At 49.2% G+C, this 27,918-nt stretch overlaps 1 protein-coding gene across 3 annotated transcripts in view; it reads right to left on the bottom strand.

The window, feature by feature from the left end:
• Positions 1–27,520, bottom strand: part of CROCC (ciliary rootlet coiled-coil, rootletin) — a 66,721-nt gene extending 39,201 nt beyond the window's left edge. The window contains exons 1-12 of one of the 3 annotated variants that reach the window (XM_028741363.2): positions 27,197–27,394; positions 24,010–24,151; positions 19,007–19,158; positions 14,878–15,069; positions 13,136–13,219; positions 12,659–12,756; positions 11,203–11,368; positions 9,974–10,080; positions 6,109–6,336; positions 4,630–4,726; positions 1,392–1,496; positions 440–661 (exon numbers count right to left, since the gene is read on the bottom strand). In XM_028741363.2, coding sequence (XP_028597196.2) covers positions 440–661; positions 1,392–1,496; positions 4,630–4,726; positions 6,109–6,336; positions 9,974–10,080; positions 11,203–11,368; positions 12,659–12,756; positions 13,136–13,219; positions 14,878–15,069; positions 19,007–19,158; positions 24,010–24,151; positions 27,197–27,244 — 1,641 coding nt within the window. In that variant the 5' untranslated portion in view covers positions 27,245–27,394. Of the gene's footprint in view, positions 1–439; positions 662–1,391; positions 1,497–4,629; positions 4,727–6,108; positions 6,337–9,973; positions 10,081–11,202; positions 11,369–12,658; positions 12,757–13,135; positions 13,220–14,877; positions 15,070–19,006; positions 19,159–24,009; positions 24,152–27,196 lie in introns of all 3 variants that reach the window. The other 2 variants (XM_028741362.2, XM_028741364.2) reach the window with 2 other exon arrangements.
• Between the last annotated feature and the right edge of the window lie 398 nt (positions 27,521–27,918).

The raw sequence follows: 27,918 nt of genomic DNA, 5'->3' as shown, positions 1-27,918 counted from the left end.
CAAAGTTTAGTGAGAAAGATACAGCTTGGTGTAGATAGGGTCGAATAAATACATCTCCTTTGCAGTTGATAGCTATCTCGGCTATATAATATTTTTCTAATTTTCCTGGCGGCAGTTGCAAAAAGTGCTACACGCCAGGCCACATACTTATCAATGTCTGCAAGGAGATATAGAATCATGGCCCAATCTCAAGTGAGACAAACACTGTTTAGCTTTTCAATGTTCAGTGTTTTATTATGCTTTTATATATGTTGCAAGCGGCCCAGAGAGGCTGCGGCAAAATTATTATTATTATCCCCTCCTGCGCTTCCTTCCATGAAGTGGGCCTGCTCGGGATTTTGGCATGGGCCTTCTTCCCCCAAAGTGCCCCACCTGCCTCCCTGGCCTTTGGGCTGATTGGGGCTGTGGGGTGGGAATCGGACGCCCCCTCCTCCCTCACCTGAAGCTGCAGCTGGCGCTTCTGCAGGGCTGACTGCACCACCACCAGCGTGGAGTCTGGGAAGATGGGGGACAGGCTGCGGCGGTGGGGGGAGGAACGGCGCAGCGGGGAGGGCGTCCGGAAGCTGGAGGACAAGCCCCGAAGGCTGAGGCCGGTGGCGTCGCTGTCTGAGGTTTCCGTGGCCGGGAGGTGGACGGCACTGTCCGCGTCGGAGATCACGGCCTACGGGGAGAACAAAAATAAAATCTCACCTGCATACCTCACCTGCATACCTGTATACCTGAAGGAGCGTCTCCACCCCCATCGTTCAGCCCAGACACTGAGGTCCAGCACCGAGGGCCTTCTGGCGGTTCCCTCGCTGCGAGAAGTGAGGTTACAGGGAACCAGGCAGAGGGCCTTCTCGGTAGTGGCGCCTGCCCTGTGGAACGCCCTCCCAGCAAATGTCAAGGCAATAAACAACTATTTTACTTTTAAAAGACACCTGAAGGCAGCCCTCTTTAGGGAAGTTTTTAATGTCTGATGCTGTATTGCTTTTGATATTTGGTTGGAAGCCGCCCAGAGTGGCTGGGGAGACCCAGTCAGATGTAAAGGTAAAGGGACCCCTGACCATTAGGTCCAGTCATGACCGACTCTGGGGTTGCAGTGCTTTATTGGCCAAGGGAGCCGGCGTACAGCTTCTGGGTCATGTGGCCAGCATCACTAAGCCGCTTCTGGCGAACCAGAGCAGCGCACGGAAACGCCGTTTACCTTCCTGCCAGAGTGGTACCTATTTATCTACTTGCACTTTGACGTGCTTTCGAACTGCTAGGTTGGCAGGAGCTGGGACCGAGCAACAGGAGCTTATTATTATTATTATTATTATTATTATTATTATTATTATTACTACATCCCAGCTTCAAAAGAGATGAGCCAGACGCCACGAAAGGGACAGTGGGGGTCCTCTGCCCTGTACCTGAGCAAGGTCGCGCAGGGTCTGCTGCAGCAACTCAGATTCTGTCCGCAGGGCTTCCACCTCCTCGGCCTCAGCCACAGCCTGTTCCTGGGCATGGGAGGCTTCCTGGAACCAGACATGGGGCAGGACGATCAGCAAAGGAAGAGGGGCTCTCTAACAGGTTCCGGCTGCTGGGCATTTGCAGGCAGGCAGCTTGGAGGGAACTCAAAGGAACAGAGGATCCACGAAGAAATAAAGAAAATACTAAGAATATCATATAGTAAAAGGCGAGAGGCATTCCTTTGAGGAATTTTAAATGATGATATTCCAAAGGACAAAACTAATTTTTACTTATACGCGACGTCTGCAGCAAGAATCCTGGCGGCTAAGTATTGGAAAGGGAAAATTACCCACTAGGGGAGAGTGGCTATGTAAGCTTTCAGAATATTTAGAATTAGCCAAATTGACAGACATAATAAGACAAAAACAAAAAAGTGAAGTAAAAAAAAGAATGGGAGTGCCTAAATGAATACCTTAAAAGTCAAGGTTCGAGGATAGAAATCTGGCTGAGTCTGGAATAAGCTTGTCAAGTGAAACGATAAGAAAGAGGGGTTTATATCTAGATGTTAGGATAGAGATGATAGGATAGAGGTGCTGTGGGATTGGTGGAAGTCAATGTTTGTTTTTCGTTTTAGTGTTTATATTATTAAGTTGTAAGATATGGATTTCCTTTTTTTGTTTTTGGAATGTTGGTTTTTGTGTTTTGGGTATTGTTATTTTTCAATATTTTTCGTGTTGTTGTTGTGTGGAAAATACTAATAACATTTATATTATAATTTTTTTAAAAAAAAACCCCAAAAACAAAACAAAACAAAAGGAACAGAGGAGGCTGCCTGACACTCGAAGCCCACCTGCCTCAGTCTCGTCTACACTGGCTAAAGAGCAGCAATCCAGAGTTCCAGTCCTTCCCAGCCATACAGTGGTGCCCCGCAAGACGAATGCCTCGCAAGACGGAAAACCCGCTAGACGAAAGGGTTTTCCGTTTTTGAGTTGCTTCGCAAGATGATTTTCCCTATGGGCTTGCTTCGCAAGACGGAAACGTCTTGCGAGTCTTGCGATTTTTTTCGCTCCCCCCTTTTTTCTAAGCCGCTAAGCCGCTAATAGCCTTTTAGCAGCTCAGCCGCTAAGCCTTTAATAGCCGCTAAGCCGCTAAACCGCTAATAGCGCTAATCCGCTAAGCCGCTAATAGGGTTGCTTCGCAAGACGAAAAAACCGCTAGACGAAGAGACTCGCGGAACGGATTATTTTCGTCTTGCGAGGCACCACTGTACCTGGTTCTACTTACCAGGGATGAATCCTTAACCTGCTGGGTGCCATAGCTGTCAACTTTTCCCTTTTCTTGCGAGGAATCCTATTCGGAATAAGGGAATTTCCCTTTAAAAAAGGGAAACGTTGACAGCTATGCTGGGTGCCCCAAAGATGGAGCAAACTTGTTTTCTGCTGCTACAGAGAGGGGAGCACCCAAAACCACTGGATTCAAAATACGGGAAAGGAGATTCCGAATCAACGTTAGGAAAAACGTTCTGAGGGTCAGAGCAGTCCAGCCATGGAACAGACTCCTTCGGAACTTGGTGGACTACATGGGAAGTTTCTTTAGCAGGGGCTGGCTGGATTGATGTCTGTCAGAGAGCCTTCGGCTGTGATTCCTGCATTGCAATGGGTTGGACTGCATGAGCCTTGGGGTTCCCTCTGCAGTTCTACAACGCTATGATTCACCCAGGCAGGGTTGGAAGGGCTTTAGGCATTAATAAATCTCCTCCCTCTGGTTCCACCCCCCAGTTTTTCATCCATGGCAAAGCTCAAATGAAGTGGGACTCGAGTGAGAAGTATGGGAAGAAGATTAGACCATAACGTACACACACACACACACACACACACACACACACACACACCAAAGGGGGACAAGGAAATTTACCCTTGTCCTCAAAGGAGGCAGAGCAGAGAGGAGTTGGGAAGTGGGAAGAAAAGCTTAAGAAAACTCTCTCTCTCTCTTCCCTTTTTAAACATCTCAATACAGTGGTGCCCCGCAAGACGAAATTAATTCGTTCCGCAAGTTTTGTCGTCTAGCGAATTTTTCGTCTTGCGAATTATTATTTAGACAAAGGAAACAAAGTAGCGAGACGTTTTCGTCTTGCGAAGCAAGCCCATAGGGAAATTCGTCTTGCGAGGCAACTCGCAAACGGAAAAACCTTTCGTCTAGCGAGTTTTTTGTCTTGCGAGGCATTCGTCTTGCGAGGTACCACTGTATAGAAGAAGACACCTTCTTCCCTTTATCACATACACAGCCCAACAAGACAACGACAAAAATCCACCCATGGCATACAAATCAATATGGCTAACCTGATCCAAAACACCCACCCACCTCACTCACACATGAAAACGAAGACCACCACAGCCAACCGCAAATGAACAACCACACCCTAGGCCAACCCTAACCTCTCTCACCACCAAAGGAACACAAGCGAACAGCAAAGAACCTGCACAAGCAACGCTGACACCAAACCCTACATATACAGTGGTACCTCGGGTTAAGGATTTAATTCGTTCCGGAGGTCCGTTCTTAACCTGAAACCGTTCTTAACCTGAAGCATCACTTTAGCTAATGGGGCCTGCCGCCGTGCTGCCGGAGCACGATTTCTGTTCTCATCCTGAAGCAAAGTTCTTAACCCGAGGTACTATTTCTGGGTTAGGGGAGTCTGTAACCTGAAGCGTCTGTAACCCGAGGTACCACTGTAGTAAGTAAAATAGAAACATCGCCACCCCCATCTCCCCCCCCCACCTCTTTCCCCCTAATCTTCCCAATGTCTCAACAAATGAAACTGATTTGTAAAAATGTCACATGGAGAAAATATATATACGAGAGAGGGAGACATTGCACACACTTTTGTAAATCAAGAAAAACATAAATGAATGAATGAATGAATGCATGAAGGGAATATTGGAGCACAGAAAGCAGAAGGAGGAAGACAAAAATGGGATGAAAGCAACAGAGTCCCAGGCACAAGTGGGGGAGGAAGGGGAGGGGGGACACATGCCAGCCGGGGGGGGTGCAGAACCGGGGGGGGCACCAGAAGTGGAGAGACCCCTTAGGGCCACCCGGCCCCTGCCAGAGCAGATGCCTGGCGAGCTTCCTCTTCTTGAGGGCCACTCAATGCACCCCATCCTCCTCCCCCTCCCAAACCCATATGCCTCCTCTCACCAAACTCTCCAGCTTCTGGGTCAGCGCCTCAATTGCCTTGGTCTTCTCCGCGTTCTGGCCTTTCAAGCGCTCCAGGCTGGACGTGACTTCGTTGATCCTGGAGGGCAAGGGAAGAGAAAGCGAAGAGAAAGTGGTCAGTTCTGGGCCGGTGGGGGTGCTCGGGGGTCCTTTCTGGCCTTGCGGGGGCGGGGGGGAGCTTCGGAAGTAGTCCTCTTGCAGGCAAAGCAGATGGGCCCTGCGCCTGAGCCAAGCTCCTCAGCAAAAACCCCACATGCAAAGAGTGAGGAACATATCGCGGGGGGGGGGGGGCAGGCCATAGCTCAGCGGTTGAAAGACGTCTGAAGGCAGCCCTGTATCAGAAAGGTTTTATTTTATTCTGTTTTTAGGTGTTAGAAGCTGCCCAGAGTAGCTGGGGAAGCCCAGCCAGATTGGCGGGGTATAAATAATATATATAAGGTAAAGGTACCCCTGCCCGTACGGGCCAGTCTTGCCAGACTCTGGGGTTGTGCGCCCATCGCACTCAAGAGGCCGGGGGCCAGCGCTGTCCAGAGACACTTCCGGGTCACGTGGCCAGCGTGACAAAGCTGCATCTGGCGAGCCAGCGCAGCACACGGAAACACCGTTTACCTTCCCGCTAGTAAGCAGTCCCTATTTATCTACTTGCACCCAGGGGTGCTTTCGAACTGCTAGGTTGGCAGGTGAAGGGACCGAGCAGCGGGAGCGCACCCTGCCGCGGGGATTCGAACCGCCAACCATGCAATCGGCAAGTCCTAGGCGCTGAGGTTTTACCCACAGCACCACCCGTGTCCAAATAATATATATATATATATATATATATATATATATATATATACACACACACACACACACACACACACACACACACACACAAATATATATATTTCCCCCCAGCCAATCTGGGTGGCTCCCAACAGAAATAATAATAATAATAATAATAATAATAATAATAATAATAATAATAATAATGCAACAAAACATCAGACATTAAAAAACTTCCCTAAACAGGGCTGCCTTCAGATGTCTTCTAAAAGTCAGATACAGTGGTACCTCGGGTTACGAACTTAATTCGTTCCAGAGGTCCATTCTTAACCTGAAACCGTTCTTAACCTGAGGTACCACTTTAGCTAATGGGGCCTCCCGCTGCTGCCGCGCCGCCGGAGCACGATTTCTGTTCTCATCCTGAAGCAAAGTTCTTAACCCAAGGTACTACTTCTGGGTTAGCGGAGCCTATAACCCGAAGTGTTTGTAACCTGTGGTGTTTGTAACCTGAGGTACCACTGTAGTTGTTTATTTCCTTGACATCTGATGGGAGGGCGTTCCACAGGGCAGGCGCCACCACTGAGAAGACCCTCTGCCTGGTTCCTTCTACCCTGACCACAGGCCATGCTGGAGGCCAGAGAAGGCTCCCCTGCCGGGTGCTAAACCTACCTCTCCCAACCGCCCCCCCCTCCCTGGTACCTGTTGCCCAGCTCGGCCTTCTCCATGTCGCAGCGGACCTGCAGCTGGATCATGTCGCGGACCTTGTCCTTCAGCTGCTCCTCCAGCTGCGCCATCAGCAGCGCCTGCTTCTCCAGGGTGGCGCCGGTGCTGCTCTCCGACAGGCGCAGGTTGCTGCTCAGGTTCAGGCAGGCAGCGTGGACCGTGCGGCTGGAGCGGGAGAGTTCGTGGCCCAGCTCAGAGAGGTCCCTGCCAAGACAGGGAGCAAGAGGAGTCGCTCAAGGGAGAGAAATGCAGGCAATAATATACCGTATTTTGCGCTCTATAAGACACACTTTTCGCTTTCTAAAAAGTAAGGGGAAATGTGTGTGCATCTTATGGAGCGAATGCAGGCGGGAGGCTCTGCTCAGCACTCCCTTTAAAGAGCCGCTGGAGCGTGTGTGCGGCTCTTGGGGGCTTTCCCGCTCTTTAAAGGGAGCGCGGCTCTTGGGGGAGCCTTGGGGGATGAAGGCTCCCCTTGCCCGGGAGAGGCTGCGCACGGCTATCCCATAACCCAGGACAGCAAGCGGGATCGTTGCGCAGTGTTCCCGCTTGCTGTCCTGGCTTATGGGATTCAGACTATTTTTTTTCTTGTTTCCCTCTTCCAAAAACTAGGTGCGTCTTATGGTCGGGTGCGTCTTATAAGCGAAAAATACGGTAAGTGCAGTAGTACCTCTGGATGCGAACGGGATCTGTTCCGGAGCCCCGATCGCATCCTGAGCAGAACGCAACCCGCGTCTGCGCGTCGCGATTCGCCGCTTCTGCGCATGCACGAGCGGCGAAACCTGGAAGTAACGTGTTCCGTTACTTCCGGGTCGCCATGGAGCGTAACCTGAAGACGCTCAACCTGAAGAGACTTTAACCCAAGGTATGACTGTACCGACATCGCAAAGGAGCAGAAAAGACTTTTTATGTCTGGGACAACAGCTGCTCAGATGCTACTAGCCCAGAGATGGAAAGAAGACAAAGGAGAGAGAAATGGCAAGCTAAGTTGATGGACTACGTTGAAATGGCAAAGCTGACTGGAAAACTCACGAACCAAGAGGACAATTTTTTAAAAAGAGAATGGAAAATGTTTATAGTTTATCTAGAGACCCCTGCAAGCAAATAGAAACGTTAGCAGGATTTGAAACCCACTTGTAATGTAACAAATACTATGGATAATATGATTTAAAGTATAGAATACGGAATAATATGCAGCTGTAAATGTTGACAATAGGATGGGGTGGAAGTTTTGAGATTCAGAATAATCTCTATAGTATATGGATATGCATTTGGAATGTTATAAATTTGTATTTGTAAAATCAAAGAAAAATGATTTCAAGAAGAAAAAAGAAATGCAGACAACAACCTCCTCCTCACGAGCCGCTGTGCAGGCAGCACCACCAAGAGGGCGCTTAAAACTGTGCTCTGGGCTTCTTAAGATTCCCAGCTACCATTTTAGTTCAGGTTACTAGACCTCATGTGGTAGGCTGATCTAGCATGATTTTCAAATGACTAGGGCAAGGTGCTCAAAATGATGAGCAGACAAGGGAAAAAACATTCCACACAAAAAAAGCACTGAGGGGGACATCTGCTCGATTTAGACAATTAGTATATTTTTGTGCAAATTATTATTTGATTATTATTTATTGAATTCATATACAACCCTGTACCCGGAGGTCTCAGGGCGGTTCACAGAACAAAATCAAAATATAAAATGACAACATATATACAGTCATACCTTGGATCTCGGACGCTTTGGCTCCCGAACGTTTTGGCTCCTGAGTGTCGCAAACTCAGAAGTGATTGTTCCAGTTTGCAAACTGTTTTTGGAAGCCGAACATCCGACGGGGCTTCCGATTGGCTGCAGGAGCTTCCTGCAGCCAATCAGAAGACGCACTTTGGTTTTTGAATGTTTTGGAAGTCGAACGGCCTTCTGGAATGGATTCCGTTCGACTCCCAAGGTACAACTGTAATCAAAATGAAAACAGCAAACCAGTAACACCCCCCCCCAAAACCCCACCACATTTTAAAAGGACAGAATCAAGCCGTTTTGTATAACTTATCAATTATACACAGATCTGCCCAGTTTTCTCAGTGGCTGTTTTTGGAAATACAGGCTCCAAGCACAATCAGGGCCAGATTTAGGTTTGATGAGGCCCTAAGCTACTGAAGGTAATGGGGCCCTTCATTATGTCCAGATGTCCTTTGTCAACAACAAATTGTCATTTTTGTGTGTGTTGAATATACAAAATATGGTAATTTATGGACCTAATAGATATCTAAAGCCATTTGCACATGTTGCCATGCAACCAGTACATGCAGAATGTAGGCACCCTATATATAGAAACGAGCAAACCAGTGATATTTTAGGGCAGGGGTAGGCAACCTAAGGCCCGGGGGCCGGATGCAGCCCAATTGCTTTCTAAATCTGGCCCATGGACAGTGTGTTTTTACATGAGTAGAATGTGTCCTTTTATTTAACATGCATCTCTGAGTTATTTGTGGGGCCTGCCTGGTGTTTTTACATGAGTAGAATGTGTCCTTTTATTTAAAATGCATCTCTGGGTTATTTGTGGGGCATAGGAATTCATTAGGGGTTGTTGTTTTTTCAAAATATAGTCCGGCCCACCACATGGTCTGAGGGACAGTGGACCGGCCCACAGCTGAAAAAAGTTGCTGACCCCAGATTTAGGGAACACGCTAGCAGGCGGGGCCCATGACTTACATCATAGGAGCCTATGCAACACAAAACACTGTTGCTGTATGTAGGTTTTATTTTATTTGTTTTTTTATCTTATATTTTGGAAATGTACATCCAGGTTTTTTCCCTTTAATTTGGGGGGGGGGGGCGAGAGAGTGGGGCCCTAAGCCAGTGTTTCCCAACCGGTGTTCCGCGGCACACTAGTGTGCCGCGAGACGTTGCCTGGTGTGCCGTGGGAGGGAGGCGGGCGAGTCGGGCGGCGAGAGGCGGGGCGGCGGCGGCGAGGAGAGGCCGCCCAGCGCGGGGCTCTCGCCGTCTGCCTGCCTGGCTGCCTGCGTGGTGCTGACGTCATGGGGCTGTAACGTGCCCCACATAGGCACACGCGGGGCGGCGAGCGAGCGAGCTCCCACATCCCATCGCCGCTCGCTTCGGCCGGCCTACTGGGCTGTCGCAGGCGGAAGGCCTGCGCATGCGCGAGGTTTTCGCCCCTTCGGGATTCCCTTCACGCCTTCCTCCTCCCGGGTCCTTGAGAGCGCGGGAAGCGGCAGCGCGAGACCGGCGTTGAGCCTGGTAGGTATTGCGCTTGCCAAGGCAGTCATTTGGGAAATGAAAACTTGCAAAGCAAGCAACCAGTTCAGTCTGAAGTACGTGTATGCTTAATATCCTGTATCTGAAACCTGTTCTGCCCCCTCCCCCACACTTGGTGCCATTTTCATCTACACATGCAGCAGAGTAAGTTGACCCAGAATAGTACCAATTCAGATGGCAGATGGGAGAATGACAGTGCTGAATGCTTTCCCATGTAGAACAGTCCCTGCAAATAAAAACCTAGCATATTTGGAAGAGGGCCTAACCATTACCTTCTATGCTGTTACTATTTTTTTATTTTTTTTTACATAAGTAAAAGTTTATATATAGTCAATATAGGCACAGAGTTAATTTTTTAAACATTTTCTAATGGTGGTGTGCCTCAAGATTTTTTTCATGGAACAAGTGTGCCTTTGCCCAAAAAAGGTTGGGAAACACTGCCCTAAGCTATGGCTTGTTTAGCTTATACGTAAATCTGGCACTGGGCACAGTAAGAAGAGCAGCTTGAGCCTGGGCAGTGCAGACAGGCCCAGGGTTGGGGCTGTGGCCAAGGTTCGTGTTCTGAGGGCTGACCTTTCCATCGTGGTCTTCATCTCCCCAAAGTGCCTCCTGAACCCCACCACTTGCCGCCAGAGGGTGAGGAGGCGGCTGTGCTCGTTGCGGAAGTACGTGTTGAAGGTCTGCAAGGGAGAAGGAGAAGCCGCAGGCTGAGGACGGTGCCGGCAACGAGAAAGCCCTTCTGCAGTGCTAGCCCCCCAAAAGTCAGCAGTCGGGGGGGGGGCAGGCAGCTGGCTTCTCAGGGAGGCAGGTCCTGCAAGTTCCCCCCTCATTTCATTTTTTTTTTTTTTTACTAACCACCAAAGCACAAACAGTAAAACCCCCCAGGCGGCTGATACGTTGGGTATACAATACTCAATAATATATATATTCAATAATAACACATTGAAATTAACCATATGTACACTTCTATATACCTTAACACTCCTCCTTCCACAAGGTTTATTTAACTTTTAACATTTTAAAGGTAAAGGTAAAGGGACCCCTGACCATTAGGTCCAGTCGTGGCCGACTCTGGGGTTGCGGCGCTCATCTCGCTTTACTGGCCGAGGGAGCCGGCGTGCAGCTTCCGGGTCATGTGGCCAGCATGACTAAGCCGCTTCTGGTGAACCAGAGCAGCGCACGGAAACACCGTTTACCTTCCCGCCGGAGCGGTACCTATTTATCTACTTGCACTTTGACGTGCTTTCGAACTGCTAGGTTGGCAGGAGCAGGGACCGAGCAACGGGAGCTCACCCCGTCGTGGGGATTCGAACCACTGACCTGCTGATTGACAAGTCCTAGGCTCTGTGGTTTAACCCACAGCGCCACCCGCGTCCCTTTAACATTTTAATTGCCCCAAATTGTTCAAACCTACTCAAATAATTCAATATCTTCTCAAACCAATCCTCCTCTTTCTTACTGACCTTAAACCCTTTCATTCTATGTATCTTCACGGTTAGATATTCTAAAATTATAATATTATTCAGTTTTTTGCTCCATTGGTTCACCCCTAGCTTTTATACACTTTTCCAATTGCTTGCTATAACCTGTCTGGCTGCAATAACCATCAATTTTGCATTCCTCTTTCCCCCCTCATTTCAAAACCTGCCAAACCCTTTTCACCAGAGGCGATGAAGGCACCGAGGACAGACTCTGTGCTCTGGCATCCCTCTGCCTCTTCTCAGACCGCTTTCCATCCCTCCCCAAACCTGCCCCCTACCTCAAGCCCCCCACCCCACCCCAGGTTCTCCCATGCCCCAGACCTCCTCCTCTCGCCTCCAGTCCACCTCCCGCTGCTCCAGCTCATCCCGGGCCTTGGTCCAGTCGGCCGTCAGCTTGCGGATGTCCTCACTGAGGGCCTGGTTGGCCGTGTTCGCCTGGTCCAGCTGCTCCCTCAGCATGGCATTGACCTGGGCAAGGCTGGTGCTCCTGCAGGTGACAGGGGGCAGCAGGTAAGGAGGCAGGTCTATTTGGTTTTTTATATACTGGTAATCTTTTCTAAAAAAAACAACCCGAAGTCTTTCTTTTAGGAATTCTAGGTGCCGAAATCCCAAGGGAGCTGAGAAGACTATTTAAGTATGTGACCATGGCTGCGTGGGTGTTACTGGCCCAGAGATGCAAAGAAATTCCTGCTGGAGAAGAATGGCAGATCAAATTGATGGATTATCCCGAAAAGGCCAAAATGACCGGAAGAATCAGAAATCAGGAATACCAAAACTTTCATAAGGAATGGGGAAAATTTATAACGTATCTCAAAAACCATTGTATACAGTGAAAATCGTTAGTAGGATTGGAATATGACTCATAGTCTAACGGTGAATTTTGGACACACTGGAGAGGTAAAAGATTTGGATGATCATAAAAGATGCAGAAGGATATGATTAACAACAGGACCCACAAAGGGGAGGAGGGAAATCCAGGAGATTCCATGGAATCTTGTTTTTATGTTGTATGTTGGATAATGTAACTGTAAAATTTTAATCTGAAGAACCAAATAAATATTACTATTAATTTTTTTTAAAAGGTACATAAAAGGTAAAGGGATCCAGGAGATTCCATGGAATCTTGTTTTTATGTTGTATGTTGGATAATGTAACTGTAAAATTTTAATCTGAAGAACCAAATAAATATTACTTTTTAAAAAAAAAAAAAAAAGGTACATAAAAGGTAAAGGGACCCCTGACCATTAGGTCCAGTCGTGACCGACTCTGGGGTTGCGGCACTCATCTCGCTTTATTGGCCAAGGGAGCCGGTGTACAGCTTCCGGGTCACGTGGCCAGCATGACTAAGCCGCTTCTGGCGAACCAGAGCAGAGTATGGAAATGCCATTTACCTTCCTGCCGGAGCGGTATGTATATATCTATTTGTACTTTGTGCTTTCGAACTGCTAGGTTGGCAGGTACATAAACGAACGCAAATGGCTTGCAGAATCTTTCTGTTTGTTTCCTTAAATTAGGTAGATTTCCAGGGCGGTTGCTGAGTAATTTATTTATTTTTCTGAAAATTTATTATTTACATGCCACCCATCCGACTGGGTTGCCCCAGCCACAAAAAAAACAGTAAAAGCGCAACACAACATCACACACTAAAAACGTCCCCAAATAAGTTTGGGAACCACTCACTTAGGGGATGGACAAAAGGGGTTGGGGTTTAGTGACTTGGGTGAGCTGTGCCTTGTAAAAGCCCCCCGCCCTGCCCTGCCCCCCCTCCCACACTGGCCTTTGTTGCTCTTCTTCCAGCCGGATGAGAGCACTTTCCAGGTCACTGCTGTGCTCCTCCTCCTGCCGCAAGCGTGACTCTGTGATGTCCAGACGGCTCTGCGGGAGAAGGGAGCAGAGAGAAGCCACCGCAGGGGCTTTGACAGACATGCAGGGGCTCAAAAAAGCTTAGCTCCGGAAGCTGGGGCAGCGGGACTCTGCGCCAGAGCATGTCAAGAAAGGAGCAGCGTTCATCTGAGCATGCACAAAGCATGGCTTAATCCAGGCTTCCTCCCCCCTCCCCAGAAGATTCCACACCGAATCCCAGTCCTCAAATATGTGCAGGGATCCTGAGCATGTGAAGAGGGCCACCCATTCACGGAAAGAGCACCCCAACGGCAACAGGGGGAAACCACACGCCTCTGGGAAGCAAAAACAGCTGACAGTTCGAGGCCTGGAGGGAGAGAGGGAGCAGAAAGCACGTGAAAGAGGCACTCACCACTAGGCGCTGCTGCTCCAGCTCCGTCGATTTCTCAAGCAGTTGCTCTTCCTGCTCCCCACACTTCTTTTTGTACTGGACAACCTAGAGAGGTGGGAGGTATGGACTTCAAACTGGTTCTGGACAATAGATATCGCCCAGCCCCAATCGCAGTATCGGTTTCCTAATTTTTGAGCCAACAATGCGAATCATGAGGGGTGCATATGTGTGTGTGTTTGCTCTGCAAAGATCACAACGCAGGGAAAACCATGGAGCTGGCCGACGCCTCTACAGAGCTCCTTATTTCCGAAACTGTAATACAGTGGTACCTTGGTTGTCGAACTTAATCCATTCTGGGAGTCCGGAACCATTCAAAAACCAAGACGCAGCTTCTGATTGGCTATTGGAGCTTCAATCAGAAGCTGCAGAAACTGCGTTGGACATTCGGCTTCCAAAAAACGTTCGCAAACTGGAACACACACTTCTGGGTTTGCGGCGTTCGGAGCCAATTTGTTTGGGAGCCAAGCCGTTCGAGTACCAAGGTACCACTGTATATTGGTAAACTGCAAGGTTTAGTTGCTGACATATCATGATGCTGAAAACCAGGTATTGCTCCGTTCTACTCATCGACCTGGTCGGCAGGTGCCGCTGTGGGGCAGGGGAAGGGTTGGGTCAACTGTCAACTTACAGATTTGAAAATAATAGCTATCAACTTACAGATTTGAAAATAAGGGACCAGCAGCCTCAAAAATAAGGGATCAGCTGCCCAAATAAGGGATTTGGCTTCACTTATAGAGAAATCCGGCACTGATGGAGCCATGCTGCTTTGGCTGCCACTGACTGTGTTGTGCAGGGGATTGGACTACATGATCCTAAGGGTCTACAGCTCTGACCAAAGAAGAGGGGCAGACAGAACTGATGAACGACATCGAGATGGCAAAGCTTACAGGCAGAATTAGAAACCAGGAAGAGGACCTCTTTAATAAAGAATGGGGGAAGTTTATAATTTATTTGAAAAGCTATTGTAAAGAGTTACATACATTGGTAGGATTGACAGAAAACTTGTAGTAAAAATTTGACTATGGATGGACAAATGATTTATAAAAATAGAGTTATGAAAGGGATGCAGAGGGGGAAATCACTACATTAAGATGCTGCACTGGTTGGAGGGTATGCTAAGCAGCACGTCGGGGCTGCCGTCGTCCTGGCGCAAGGAGTTCCATCAGCCCTTTCCCGCCCGAGAGAGAGGGAGGGAGGGAGAGAGACTCTCACCCATGCCGCCCGCAAGCCTGGCATGAGGCGGTTGCGGCACCACGACGGCCGCTGAAGCGCCACCCTTCTGCATCCCTCCCCATCCCCTCCTCTTTCTCCTCCCTCAGGCCGCCTCCTCAGCCACCACCGCTGCCGCCTCCGGCTTCCCCTGGCAGTGTGGCGGAAGTCTCGTAAGAGAGGGCCTGCCCGCCTGCCCATCGCCACCCGTCTCCTCACTACGCACCCCTGAGGGGGAAAGGGAGAGATGGAGACGTGGCAGCTCGTGCGCACGCTCTCTCTCACGGTGGAGGATCCCGAGCCGCTGCTTCCCTCCCGAGCCGGGCGAGCATGAAACCCGGGGAATTTAAGGGGCATCATGAATCCGGGACAGCAGCGGGAAACGGCGCTGGGATAAGGGAGTTTCCCACCAAATAAGGGACGGTTGACAGTGATGTTTGGGGGTGCCGCTGGCGGTGCAACCTGGTACATGGAGGGACTTATGGGGGTCTCACCTTGGCTTGCAGCTTCTGCACCAGCTGGGCTTGCCGCTGTTGGCCCTCCTGGTAGGCCTGGAGCTTTCGCTTGTAGCCTGCCTGTTCTTCCTCCAGCCGCCGGCGCAGCTCCACGTTTTGCTGAGCCAAGCTCTTGTTCTCCAATGCCTCCCTTTCCCGCTCACCCGACTCCAGGCGCAGCGCTTGCTCCAGCTGAGGAGTCCCAGGAAAGAAAGGGGGGGAGGATCAGGGGCCCTCGTGCCTAAACCTCGCCTGCCCCAACTCCCAGGAAGAGCAAGAGAGCCCTCCTCTAAGCTTGTGCCCATTGCCCATCGCGGTCGCGTGGAACTTCCATGTCCCAAGGCAGTCTACCCTCTGGGCACCAGTTGCCGGAGGGCCTTGGGGAGCCCGCAGCCTGTCAAAAGAAGCCACCTCTGGGCTGATGGACTGCAGAGGACCGCCGCAAGGCTAAGAAGAAATAACAGCCAGACTGAACCACACACACCAATTTGGCAGGGAAGCCCACTAATCCTTTTTTTTTAATCAATCTTCCCAAGCCTGGGACAATTTAAACACAGAGCATCTGCAGGAGATTGCCCTTTGCTCCCACTTTCAAAGGCTTTGTCAAAAGGGTTGTGCATGGTTTTGTTTTGTTTTTAACAGAAAAATGGATTGGGGGGGGGGGGAATTGGGCGCAAGATGTAGAATGCAGGAGCGAAGTTTGCCCTCTTCCCAGGCAACGGCTGCCATGGCAACCTGCAGCCCATTTAAATTATCCTGCTAGTCACCATGGTCACCGGAGCATGTGAGCCCAGCCCCCAATACAGTCTTGTAAGGAGAGGAGCCCCCCAACCAAGAGGCCCCCCCGAGCAGAAATTCTTAAGAGAATTGTTTCCTTTTCTGCCCTTGCCTACAACCAAGAGGTAGGCAGACCCAGCTATGCTTTGAAGAAAACATCCCTCTGGTTCAGAGCTCTAGGAGGTTTCAGGAGCAAAAAACACCCCCCAGCCTGAGCATATATTCCTTTGGTTATGGACTCCCCAATCTCAGCCTCAGTTCCCCACCCCCAGCTGCAAAAGAGGGAAGACCACACTGTCTTTCTGTACAGAGCTGTTGCAACGATTATGGCAGCCCCTTGAAATTTGATTTATTTGTTTTTTTAAGAAAAGCCCCGGGGTGCCATGGGCAGCCCCTTGAAAATTGCCAATTTATTCCGGTGCCATCTCAGGAGAGGTGTCTCTGCCAGCTGAGCCCCTTCCTCCCTCACATTTCTAAGATGGGGCCTGGTAGCAATTTAAACACGAAGAAAGCATTTTCTTGGGGGGGGGAGACGAATGCTTCATCCTGATGTGAAATTACAGAGAATTAAACTAGCTAGCTAACTAACCTACCGAGATTTCTTTGATCCAATGGACAGCCCTGCTTTGAACACTGGGGAGCACGAGATCACTGTCAATACGTATTTTGTGTGTGTGTGTGTGTGCCTCCTTCCTTCCAAGCTGTTTCACGCCTGGTTCTTAAATCCACTAATTCAGGTCAAGCGTGAGTGGCAGGGCACATGCAAACATCCGCATCTCCCCTTTGCAAACTGCACAGCCAAGAGGCAGGTCTCAACCAGCCCGGGTGCCATTCAGTCAGCCGGACCTGTCCAGGCAGGCCAAAGCTTTTGGACATGGAGGAAGAATTTTAAAATGCTCAATTGCGCCTCCCACTCCCCCCCAATACTCTGGAAAGCAGCCAGAAAATGTTTTCCATGGAGACCCTTAGCCAGAATTGAGCACAGGAGACAAGACCGGGGTGGGGGGAGCAGGGCATGCTGGGAAACTGACCAAGGAAATAATGGGACCCATTCTAGTATGCCAGGACTTTTTTTGGTTTTTGGAAGGGGCCGAATTGGATCCTGGCAAGGCCCTCTGCTGCCTCTCTTTCTCCAGCTCCTCAAATCTCCCTTGCCAGAGCTCAATCCCATGGCAGGTCCACAGAGAACCCCTCCCTCTGCACCAGCACATCTGTAAACAGCTCAAGCCATCCTCACCCCAACAGAGTCTGCGCCTTCCTACTTGCATTCAGTGTTTGAAATTAGCCAGGCGCCAGGAGCATTTTGCAAGTGAGGATGGCACCTGACATCTCCACCATCTGGGAATCATTGGATCTGGACTGCTTTCACACAGTAATAGCACATTCTGTGGAATTCTGTGAGTTATATTTGATCTGCACAATCAGGGTAATAATAATAATAATAATAATAATAATAATAAAAAAAAAAAAAACAAAAAACATATTTATATCCCGCCCTCCCCAGCCAAAGCCGGGCTCAGAGCGGCTAACAAAAATAAAACAACAATACAGTGGTGCCTCGCAAGACGAAAATAATCCGTTCCGCGATTCTTTTCTTCTAGCGGTTTTTTCGTCTTGCGAAGCAACCCCATTGGCGGCTAAGCGGATTAGCGCTATTAGTGATTTAGCGCTATTAGCGGCTTAGCGGGCTTAGCGGCTAAGCTGTTAAAAGGCTATTAACAGCTTAGCCGCTTTGAAAAAGGGGGGGAAAGCGGGGGGGAAATGGCAGGACTCGCAAGACGTTTTCGTCTTTGCTAAGCAAGCCCATAGGGAACTTCGTCTTGCGAAGCGCCTCCGCGACGGAAAACCCTTTCGTCTTGCGGGTTTTTCGTCTTGCGAGGCATTCGTCTTGCGGAGCACCACTGTAAAAGTACCACAGCATTATTTTGGCTTTACATGCTATCCCTGGAACGGAACCTGCACAAAAGATGAGAGTCGACTGGACCATAAAACCTATTCACTAGCTCTATTATTCATAAAAGTAGAAAACTGCAAAGCATCATTGGGTTGCTAGACTCCAGTACAGACTGGATGAATCTCAGGAACCAAAATGCTTTTTCTGTGCAGCCTGAGCGGAAGCAGTAAACAACATTACATTCGTACCTTGGTTGTCAAACGCCTTGGTACTCCGACGTTTTGGCTCCCGAACGCCGCAAACCCGGAAGTGAGTATTCCGGTTTGCGAATGATTTTTGGAAGCCGAACGTCCAACGCGGCTTCCGATTGAGTGCAGGAAGCTCCTGCAGCCAATCAGAAGCTGTGCCTTGGTTTTTGAACCCTTCCAGAAGTCAAACGGTCTCCCAGAATGGATTAAGTTCGACACCCAAGGTACCACTGTAAAGTTAATAGTTGAAGCGTGTTTTCACTTATCCCACTGCCCTGCCCTGCTCACAGTTGTGAAGATTCTTACATTGTAAATGATCCGTGTCACCATTAAGAAAAAGAGGTCAGATTGGGCCAATGTATATGTGGATTGTCCCTAGATCAAGTGACTTTTCTTCTTTAAAGCTCTCAAAGCTCTTAGCCTAGCTCAAGGTTGCCATCAGAACTAGCCAGATGTTCAACTGAGAACCAATCACAGTCAGTGGGTCATTTGAAAAATAAGACTTTAGAGCCATCTTGCCCCAAATGGCAACTAGACAGTCTGTTTTGGTGACTGTCATTTAAGGAGCCGTTTGGTGCCTAAGCGTATATATCTGAGTTTCTCCCACTGCTTGCATTGCTCTGCAAATCTGCAGGTAATTCCTCAATGTCTTTCAGAGAAAGAGAATACGCTAATAATAATAATAATAATAATAATAATAATAATAATAATAATAATAATAATAATAATATATTTATACCCCGCCCATCTGGCTGGGTCCCCCCAGCCACTCTGGGCAGCTTCCAACAAAACACTAAAATACAGTAACCTATTAAACATTAAAAGCTCCCCTAAACAGGGCTGCCTTCAGATGTCTTCTAAAAGTTTGGTAGTTGTTTTTCTCTTTGACATCTGGTGGGAGGGCGTTCCACAGGGTGGGAGCCACTACCGAGAAGGCCCTCTGCCTGGTTCCCTGTAACTTGGCTTCTCGCAGCGAGGGAACCGCCAGAAGGCCCTCGGCGCTGGACCTCAGTGTCTACACAGTAAGTAAGCAAAGGGTGCCCAGCAGGGCCTCCAAATGACACCCACCCCTGGTTGCTTGCTTCTGCCCCCAGAGCAGAGAACCTGCACTGCCTGCTTGCTGGTGCCAGGTAAAGACTTCATCGACCCATTTGCCTAGAAAGGCCTGCTGGGAAGGGAGGAGAGGTCCCTGCCTGCCTCCTGCACCTACCCGCTCACTGATGGCGTTGTACTTGATGGCCAGTTCATCCCGCTCAGCCCGGCTCTGGGCCAGCAAATCCTCCACCCGGGACAGCTCCTGCTGCAAGATGCGGTTCTCCTCCTGGAGGGAAAGCAAGGACGACATCTCGGCGTGGGAGGCCACTGTGGGAAGAGAGGAGCACAGAGGTAGAGAGACAGACACACACACGCATCAAATGCATTTTCCGCAATTGGACAAGCCGCCCTGGGCTCCCTTTGGAACGAAGGGCAGGAGAGAAGTTTAAGAAATACAGTGGTGCCCCACAAGACGAATGCCTCGCAAGATGGAAAACCCGCTAGACGAAAGGGTTTTCCGTTTTGGAGGTGCTTCGCAAAACAAATTTCCTATGGGCTTGCTTCGCAAGACGAAAATGTCTTGCGAGTTCCTGCAGGGTTTTTTTCCTCCCCCCTTTTCCCAAGCCGCTAAGCCGCTTAACAGCTGATCCGCTAAGCCCGCTAAGCCGCTAATAGCGCTAATCTGCTAAGCCGCTAATGGGCTTGCTTCGCAAGACGAAAAAACCGCAAGACGAAGAGACTCGCGGAACGGATTCTTTTCGTCTTGCAAGGCACCACTGTACATTGGTACCCCAATGTATTTTCAGGTAAATGAAATGTTTAAAAAGGACCTAAAAGAGAGTGGATATATAGAAAAAGAATCGAAATTTCAAATAGAGATAATAAACAATGATTATAAGATAATGTCAAAAATGTATAAAATGCTGTTGGAATGGCAAACGATGGACAAGGAGGTAAAGTCGGTTATGATACATTGGGCCAGAGACTTTGGTTATAATATACAATTGGCTGACTGGGAAAAAGTATGGAATGAAAATATGAAATTTACTGCATGTACGGCGTTAAAGGAAAATATTATGAAAATGGTATATAGATGGTACATAACACCGGTTAAGTTAGCAAAAATGTACAAAACATGTAATAAGTGTTGGAAATGTAAAGAAAAAGAAGGATCTTTTTTCCATATGTGGTGGGAATGTAAGAAGGTAAAGGATTTCTGGGAAATGATATATAACGAGTTGAAAAAGATGTTTAAATATACATTTGTAAAGAAACCAGAAGCCTTTTTGTTAGGAATAACTGGAAGAGAGATAAATAGAAGGGATTACAAACTTTTCCAACACACAGTAACAGCGGCAAGAATATTAATGGCCCAAAAATGGAAACAAGAGGAGTTACCGACCCTTGAGGAGTGGAGAATGAAACTTATGGACTATGCAGAACTGGACAAATTGACTGGGAAGATTAGATATCAACGGGATCACAAGTTCATCGAGGACTGGGGAAAGTTTTCAGATTATCTGAAAAGCATATGTGACGAACAGATAACGCTAGTGGGATTTAAAGAGGCTTTGTGAAAGTTAAAGATGTATTGTAAAAAAAAAAAGAAATAGAATTGAAAGGATGATATTAAATGGCAATACTAAATTTAGAGAATGCATAAAAATAGAAAATATGGATGATTGGTGGAGAAGCTGGTGGAAGTTCAAAAAGTTGAAATTTGTGAATATTGTTTGGGATGATGAATTTACAAAAGGAAAATTTAATAAAATTAAATTAATAAAAATTATTATTATAAAAAAAAATACATTGGTACCTCGGGTTAAGAACTTAATTCGTTCTGGAGGTCCGTTCTTAACCTGAAACTGTTCTTAACCTGAAGCACCACTTTAGCTAATGGGGCCTCCCGCTGCCGCTGTACCACCACTGCACAATTTCTGTTCTCATCCTGAAGCAAAGTTCTTAACCCGAGGTACTATTTCTGGGTTAGCAGAGTCTGTAACCTGAAGCGTCTGTAACCCAAGGTACCACTGTAAACAGAACAAAGCAAAGCAAGGGAACCTGGGATGCACTGCCAGAACACCTGGAATACAGGTGTGCTAAATGGACTGTTGTGATTCCATAGAACAGGGATGTCCAACAGGTTGACCGGGATCGATTGGATGATCCCCGAGAGCTTTTGGTAGATTGCGGTAGATCAGTGGTTCCTCCATCTGGCACCTCCCCCTCTCCACCCTCTGGATCGCTAGAACAGAAGTCAGAGTTTGCGCAGCAAGGCTATCTCCTTATTGATCGCTGAGCGCCTCTTTCCATTCATTAGGCCTGAACACCCCCCCCCAAAAAAACAGGATGTTCCTCCCTAAAAGAAGCTCAACAACTTTGACCTGAACCCCCCCAAAAGGGGTAGATCACTACCAGATTTTAATCGTGTGAGTAGATCGCAGTCTCTTGGAAGTTGGACGTCCCTGGCATAGAATATTCACAAACATTTTCTTGCTGCTGGCTGGAAAGGCATCGGCAACAGGTTGTTGCTAATGGGGCAGCTTCTGCCAGGGAAGAGGCAGCGCTCACCTCGTCCCAGAAGGGGTCCTGCAGTTTTTGCCTTTTATTTCAGCCCCCAGAGACTCCCCTTTATTGGGATGAGCCACCATGGAAGAAATGGAGGGGTTGCTCCCCTTTGCAACCACATATCTTCTGTAAAGCTCATTTTTCTTGAACTGCGGGCGCCAGCATCAGCCGCCCTCCCCCTCAATGCACAACTGATTTATAGGATTTGTTGCCACAATCTGTGGCAAAAAGCCGTGGGCTTTGGTTCGGACCTCCATGTGAAGTAGCAGTCTATCCCTGAACGCCAGATACCCAAATGCGCCAGCAAGAGAAAGCTGTTGCCTTCCATGTCTTGCGGGAGCATTTGTCTGGTCACCGTGAGCGCCATAAAACTGGCTCTGATCCAGCAGCAGCAGCAGCCAAGCTCCTTCTAATGTCCTATGTGAGTTCCGCAAAGGTGCATCACCCCTTGAGAGTCGCTCACACAGCGGCCACAAGAGTTCTGGTTGCACAAGGATGGAAGACTGAAGAAACCCCAACTAAAGAATCGTGGCAAGAAAAATTGACGGACTATGCAGAACTGGCAAAACTGACATATCAGCTACGGCACAAGGATAACTGTGACTTTAAGAATGAATGGGAACCCTTTACAAAGTATCTGAAGATGCAACAAAGTGAACTGGACTCCTTAGCAGGTTTTGAATAAACATTCACAAACTTTTTATTGATAATAATCAGCTAAATAGTTTGGGGATCTATACTACTTTGTAACATGCAGAAAACAGCAGTCTCAGAGAAACCAAAGACTGGAACTGAGGGTGGGGGTGGGTGGGTTTTGTGTGGGAGCAGGGGGAGGGAGGAACAATGGGAGAAAAAACAAGGATGATATGTTTTTGGATAATATGTCTTGTTTTAATTTTGAATAAAAAATTTTTTTTTAAAAAAAGAGAGTCGCTCACACAGAGTCTCTCCGTCCCTCCCTCTCACATACAGAGAGACCTTCCTATTTGCTGCCTTCCCTCCTTCTGCTTCTCTCTCCTCATCCATCTGTTCCAAATTCCTTTCACTTCCCAGGTATTGTTTGGAAACAGAGTGTGTCGCAGCAGCACGAAGCCCCTGGGCCCAGCCAGCAGCACTGTGGCCAGCTTGGCAGTTTGGCTCCCTTGTCCTGTCCAGAAGGGGTGACAGGCAGGTGGGCCAGGCAGGGGTGTCCTGAAGCTCAGCAGAGGATGAAATGTCATATTAGACAGCAAAAAAGACTTGTTTTGATAAATTGGAAGAGCCGCAAAAAGATTCCATACAGCACATGGATTGACAATATGGACAGACTAGCTACATACAAACAAATTGCATATTGACGCAAATTAAGAATGGATAAATTGGAAGAAATCTGGAATACTTAAGCGATAAAAAGGTGTAGTTATAGGTACCGTATTTTTCGCTCCATAGGACGCACTTTTTTCCTCCTATAAAGTAAGGGGAAATGTGAGTGCGTCTTATGGAGTGAATGGCGCTGCGGAGAGAGGGAGAACTGCGCAGCACCCCTTCAGCCACGCGCCTGCCTGGTAGCCGGAGGAGGAACAGAAGGGACTCCTTCTATTCCTCCTCTCGCTTCGCAGCAAGGCGCCTGTCCTGTGAAGCCAGAGGAGGAACAGAAGGAGGAACAGGAAGGGAGAACTGCGCAGTGCCCCACCTTCACAAGAGGGGCGCTGCGCAGAGAGAGAGAAATGCGCAGCGCCCCTTCAACGATGCACCTGCCCTGGCCTCTTTGGGCAGGGGGAGCCTTCATCCCGCTGCCCTGAAGAGGCTTGGCGCGGTTATCCCAGAAGCCAGAACAGCCACACGGTATCCCAGAAGCTAGATCCCTCTTGCTGTTCTGGCTTCTGGGAGTCAAAATATTTTTTTTTCTTGTTTTCCTCCCCCCAAACTAGGTGCGCCTTATCATCTGGTGCATCCTATAGAGCGAAAAATATGGTATATCAGTACTCAAATCTGAATTGTTAAATTGTGTTATTAGTGTCATTGTGGTTTTCGTTGTACAGTGGTACCTCGGGTTAAGTACTTAATTCATTCTGGAGGTCCGTTCTGAACCTGAAACTGTTCTTAACCTGAAGCACCACTTTAGCTAATGGGGCCTCCTGCTGCCGCTGCACCGCCGAAGCACGATTTCTGTTCTCATCCTGAAGCAAAGTTCTTAACCTGAAGCACTATTTCTGGGTTAGCGGAGTCTGTAACCTGAAGCGTATGTAACCTGAAGCATATGTAACCTGAGGTACCACTGTATGTGTTTTTTGTGGTTGCTGTTTGTATTGAAAAAAATGATTAAATATTTTTTTTTTTTTTAAAGCAGAGGATGAAGTGTCGGATACAACAAGATGGAGTACCAGAATGTCAGGAGTTGCCTTCATCCTTTCCACCTGTCACCTCCCAGGAGTTGGAAGAGGAAAGGGTCCATCCTGCCAGGTACCCAGCCAGAGCGGAGATCAGCTGCCTCCTCCTTTCTGTCTTGCTTGCAGGGGAAACCAGGCCAGGCCAGGAGATGAAGAGCCTAGCAAGGGAGGCAGCCAAGAAGGCTCCCTTCCCAGCCCACAGTTCCCCAGTTCCAAGAAGAAGCGTCTTCTCCAAACATACCTTGGCAATCGCTTTGCGAGAGGTTCTTGGTGACGATCTCCCGGATCCTAGCCGGCAAGCGGGTGGGTGGGGAGTCTTCGCAGGAGCCCCTGACAGAGAGGCTCTTTCCTTCTGCTGAGATCAGGATGCTGTCTTCCACTTTCTGCAGGGTGAGAACAAGCCAGTCTCAGCAACCAGGGACCGGCCCTGAAGAAGCCAAGACAGAGTCTCCTCTGGGCCAAGATGGGGAGCCCAAGATGGTGTTGCCCAACTGCAAGATGCAGAGGCAGCATGGAGCAGGAACAAGCCACACTGGCCAAAAAAGGTTGCAGCCGCCCAGCAGGTGAAAAATTGGCCTCTGGTGCCAGGAGAACTGAGGGAGCCTCTTGCCTCTATTCCAGGCTCCCTGGCTTGGCTTTGGGCTCTTTGAGTCAAGCCTCTCCCTCAGTGGCCCCATCAATAAGATGGGAATAAGAGTGCCCTGTCTCTGGGACACACACACACGGAAACATCAATATCATTGCTAAATTAAAAACCAGATGAACTTTCTCTATAGTTTTACACGCCTATATAGCAGTCAGTGAACTACATTTCACTCTGTGGTTTGGGTGGAACCAAAATTTCCATGCAGGCTGACCCATATATCAGTCCCCGGCCCAGTTCAGCAACTGGGACTGTACTGGGTAAGCCAAGCGAGGCAGCAGCCTGCAGGCTGCAAGGAGAGATGAGTAACCCCAGAAGGAATCCACAGGGGTGGAGGGAAATCTGAACATATTCCGCACTTAGGGGGCAGCTCTATCCTCATGCAGCAGAGGGTGGCCTGTCTCAGGAGTGGGGGTCCCCAGTGCAAAAACCCAACCTTCTCCCAGGATCTCCAGCCCATGAAGCTCACGGAGGAGGAGGAACTAAAATGAGCAACTGGGCCTGGCCCCAAATGGGGCTCAGTACTTCATTGTGGCCTGGGGCGTGGAAAGGTGGAAAGAGAAGGGAAGTGGGCAACTCAAATGGGCAACTTGGGGCGGGGCTCTCTCTCCCTTGCCAAGGCCGGGCCTTGAATCAGCGCCCCCCCCCCTCACTGTGCCTTGGGACCCTGTTCCTCCACGGCTTCAGTATAAAAGGATGTCCAGATTTAGTGCCCTAATGCCCAGCAATCCAATAAATGTTCCTCCTTGGCCCTCCGTTATCCCATAGAAGGTTTAAAGGTCACCTCCAAAACGGGACTCAGGACTTGGCTGACTTCTTTGCCGAGTGTGGGGGAGGGAGAGGCTCTCCCCCCCCGCCCCCCCCCCAACTTAGGCACTCAACATCAACTTCATTGCACTGGTCATGTTGTGCGGATGCCTGATGATCGTCTTCCAAAGCAACTACTCTATTCCGAACTTAAAAATGGAAAGCGTAATGCTGGTGGTCAACAAAAGAGGTTTAAAGACCCTCTCAAGGCAAATCTAAAAAAAGTAGGATAGACACCGACAACTGGGAAACACTGGTCCGCGAGCGCTGCAATTGGAGAACAGCCTTTAGCAAAGGTGTCATGGGCTTTGAAGACACTCGAACTCAGGACGCAAGGGAGAAACATGCTAAGAGGAAGGCACACTTGGCAAACCGTCACCATGATCAACTCCCGTCCAGAAACCAATGTCCCCACTGTGGAAGGACATGTGAATCCAGAATTGGCCTCCACAGTCACTTATGGACTCATTGTTAAAACCGTATTTATGGAAGACAATCTTACTTGGCTATGAGTGATTGCCGAAGAAGAAGAAGAAGAAGAAGAAGAAGAAGAAGAAGATTATACTACTCCCCCAGCTCCCAAACTCAAGACACATTCCCCAACCTGTTCACGGAAGAAGCCGCCAAGGATGGAGACGTGAAAAAAACAACCCTGGATCTTTTGGTCAACTGACCCAGATGTTCTTCATCAAGCGCTCCCCAAAACTGAGCAACCCCTCTCGCACAAACCCGACAACAACTTTGCAAGGTAGATAAGTACAGTTATGCCTTTGGTTCAGAAGGAGAGCTGAGGCTGAGAGGTTGTGGCTGGAATGGGGAGTTTACTCAGTTTGATGGGACTTCATCATGCCTCCTTCTTGCTGGATCAAGCCCACAGAGTCCTCCAACACCATGGGTAGGCAAACTAAAGCCCGGGGGCCGGATTCGGCCCAATTGCCTTCTAAATAAGGCCCACGGGAATCAGCATGTTTTTTCCATTAGCAGAATGTGTGCTTTTATTTAAAATGCATCTCTGGGTTATTTGTGGGGCATAGGAATTTGTTCATCCTTCCCCCCTTCAAAATATAGTCTGGCCCCTCACAAGGTCTGAGGGACAGTGGACCGGCCCCCTGCTGAAAAAGTTCCCTGACCCCTGTCCAACACCTTCAGAGTCACCAAAGTCCTAAGGAGTGCAGAAGACTTCACTCCAGAGTGAGGCTACATTTACTTTAGATGGCCCGCCTGTTAAATCAGGACAGAGGACTGGGATGCAACTTCAGATTGCAGCCTGAATTTAGCTTTACACCTGTAAACCTCCTGTAACACTAAGGATCCAACAGCAGCTCCTACACAAATAAGATTATTCTCTTTTCCAGTAAACTACTTGGGTTGATTTTAGCTTTCTAATGCAATCCCTCACGATTAAACCTTGCTTTCCTCAGCTTTTAGATCAGCTACCCAAACCTAGTTTGTTTGTTTTTAAGGATAATTAAAAGGGGGGAGGAGAGAGATATTTGCCTTCAAGAGAGGAGACATTACAAACCTTTGCCTGATCCAAAGGTACAAATATTTTCCAGCATCCAACCCGCCCCGCAAGGCAAGACTAATTTGGAAAAATTCCCATAAAAGGCAGGGAAAGAGTAGAATAAAGGGAATTCAGCGAGACGACGGGCTAGGGGGTCTTACTTTTAGGGGGTTGTTTCTGGCGCCAACTTCGGAGTCTGTATGCAGAAGATGCGCCCAGGTTCCCCAAAAAAGGAGATTATTTTCGCCCCGAAAGAAAGAAAGAAAGAAAGAAAGAAGGAAGGAAGGGAAAGAAGGAAGGAAGGAAGGAAGGAAGGAAGGAAGGAAGGAAGGAAGGAAGGAAGGAAAGAAAGAAAGAAAGAAAGAAAGAAAGAAAGAAAGAAAGAAAGAAAGAAAGAAAGAAAGAAAGAAAGGCGGGTTGCCGGAGGGGGTTGAAGGATGCTCCCGCTTCCGCCGCCCGGCAGCCCCCACCGACCTGAACCGCAGCCTCCAGCTTCAGCTCCGCAGCCTCCGCGTTGCTCATGGGGAGGGGGCCGCCGCCGCCGCCGCTCTACGGCCGGGCTCCGGGGGGCTCCTGCCGGGCAGGGGGGGCCGACTCCATGGCCCTTTGCACGGCAGATGCGAGGCTTACTGCTGTTGCTGCTGCTGCTGGAGGAGAGGGCAGGACCCGGGGAGGAGCGCCAGCCCGAGCCGCCGCCCCCCCCCGCCTCTTTCCCGGGTCCCGCGGCTGCAGGGGGGAGCCGGGCTGGACCAATCGCAGCCCGGCAGCAGAAGAGGGGGGGCGGCGGCTGCAGGCTGCCTCCCCCGCGGACTCAAGCCGCGGCGCTCCCGGGTCCTAGAGGCCGCCGCTTCTCCGGTTTGATGCAGTCACGACGGCCCCTTCCCCAAAGTTTGCAGCTCAGATACTCGGCACGGGGCAGACACCGGGCGGAGCAGCAGCCCGAGCCCCCACCGAGGGAGCCGGCTCAACTTTCTGATCGGGGAATGTGCCCCTTTGCCGGGAGGGCACGGAGCAGAAACTCAACAGATGGAGCCTCGCCCGCGCCTGGCCGATGCTGCACCTGTTGGATTTCTGCCCCATCCAACCTGTCAAAGGGGAAGGAGCCCCATCAGCAGTTTTGAAGGCGCTGTGCAAGCGCAGTGGGGAGTTTTTAGGTCGATTGAATTCAAAGGCGCCAATTCGTTTGCTTGCAACTT

This window comes from Podarcis muralis, chromosome 7, assembly GCF_964188315.1.
Source record: "Podarcis muralis chromosome 7, rPodMur119.hap1.1, whole genome shotgun sequence".
NCBI lineage: Eukaryota > Metazoa > Chordata > Lepidosauria > Squamata > Lacertidae > Podarcis > Podarcis muralis.
This window is presented reverse-complemented; position numbering and strand designations above follow the sequence as displayed.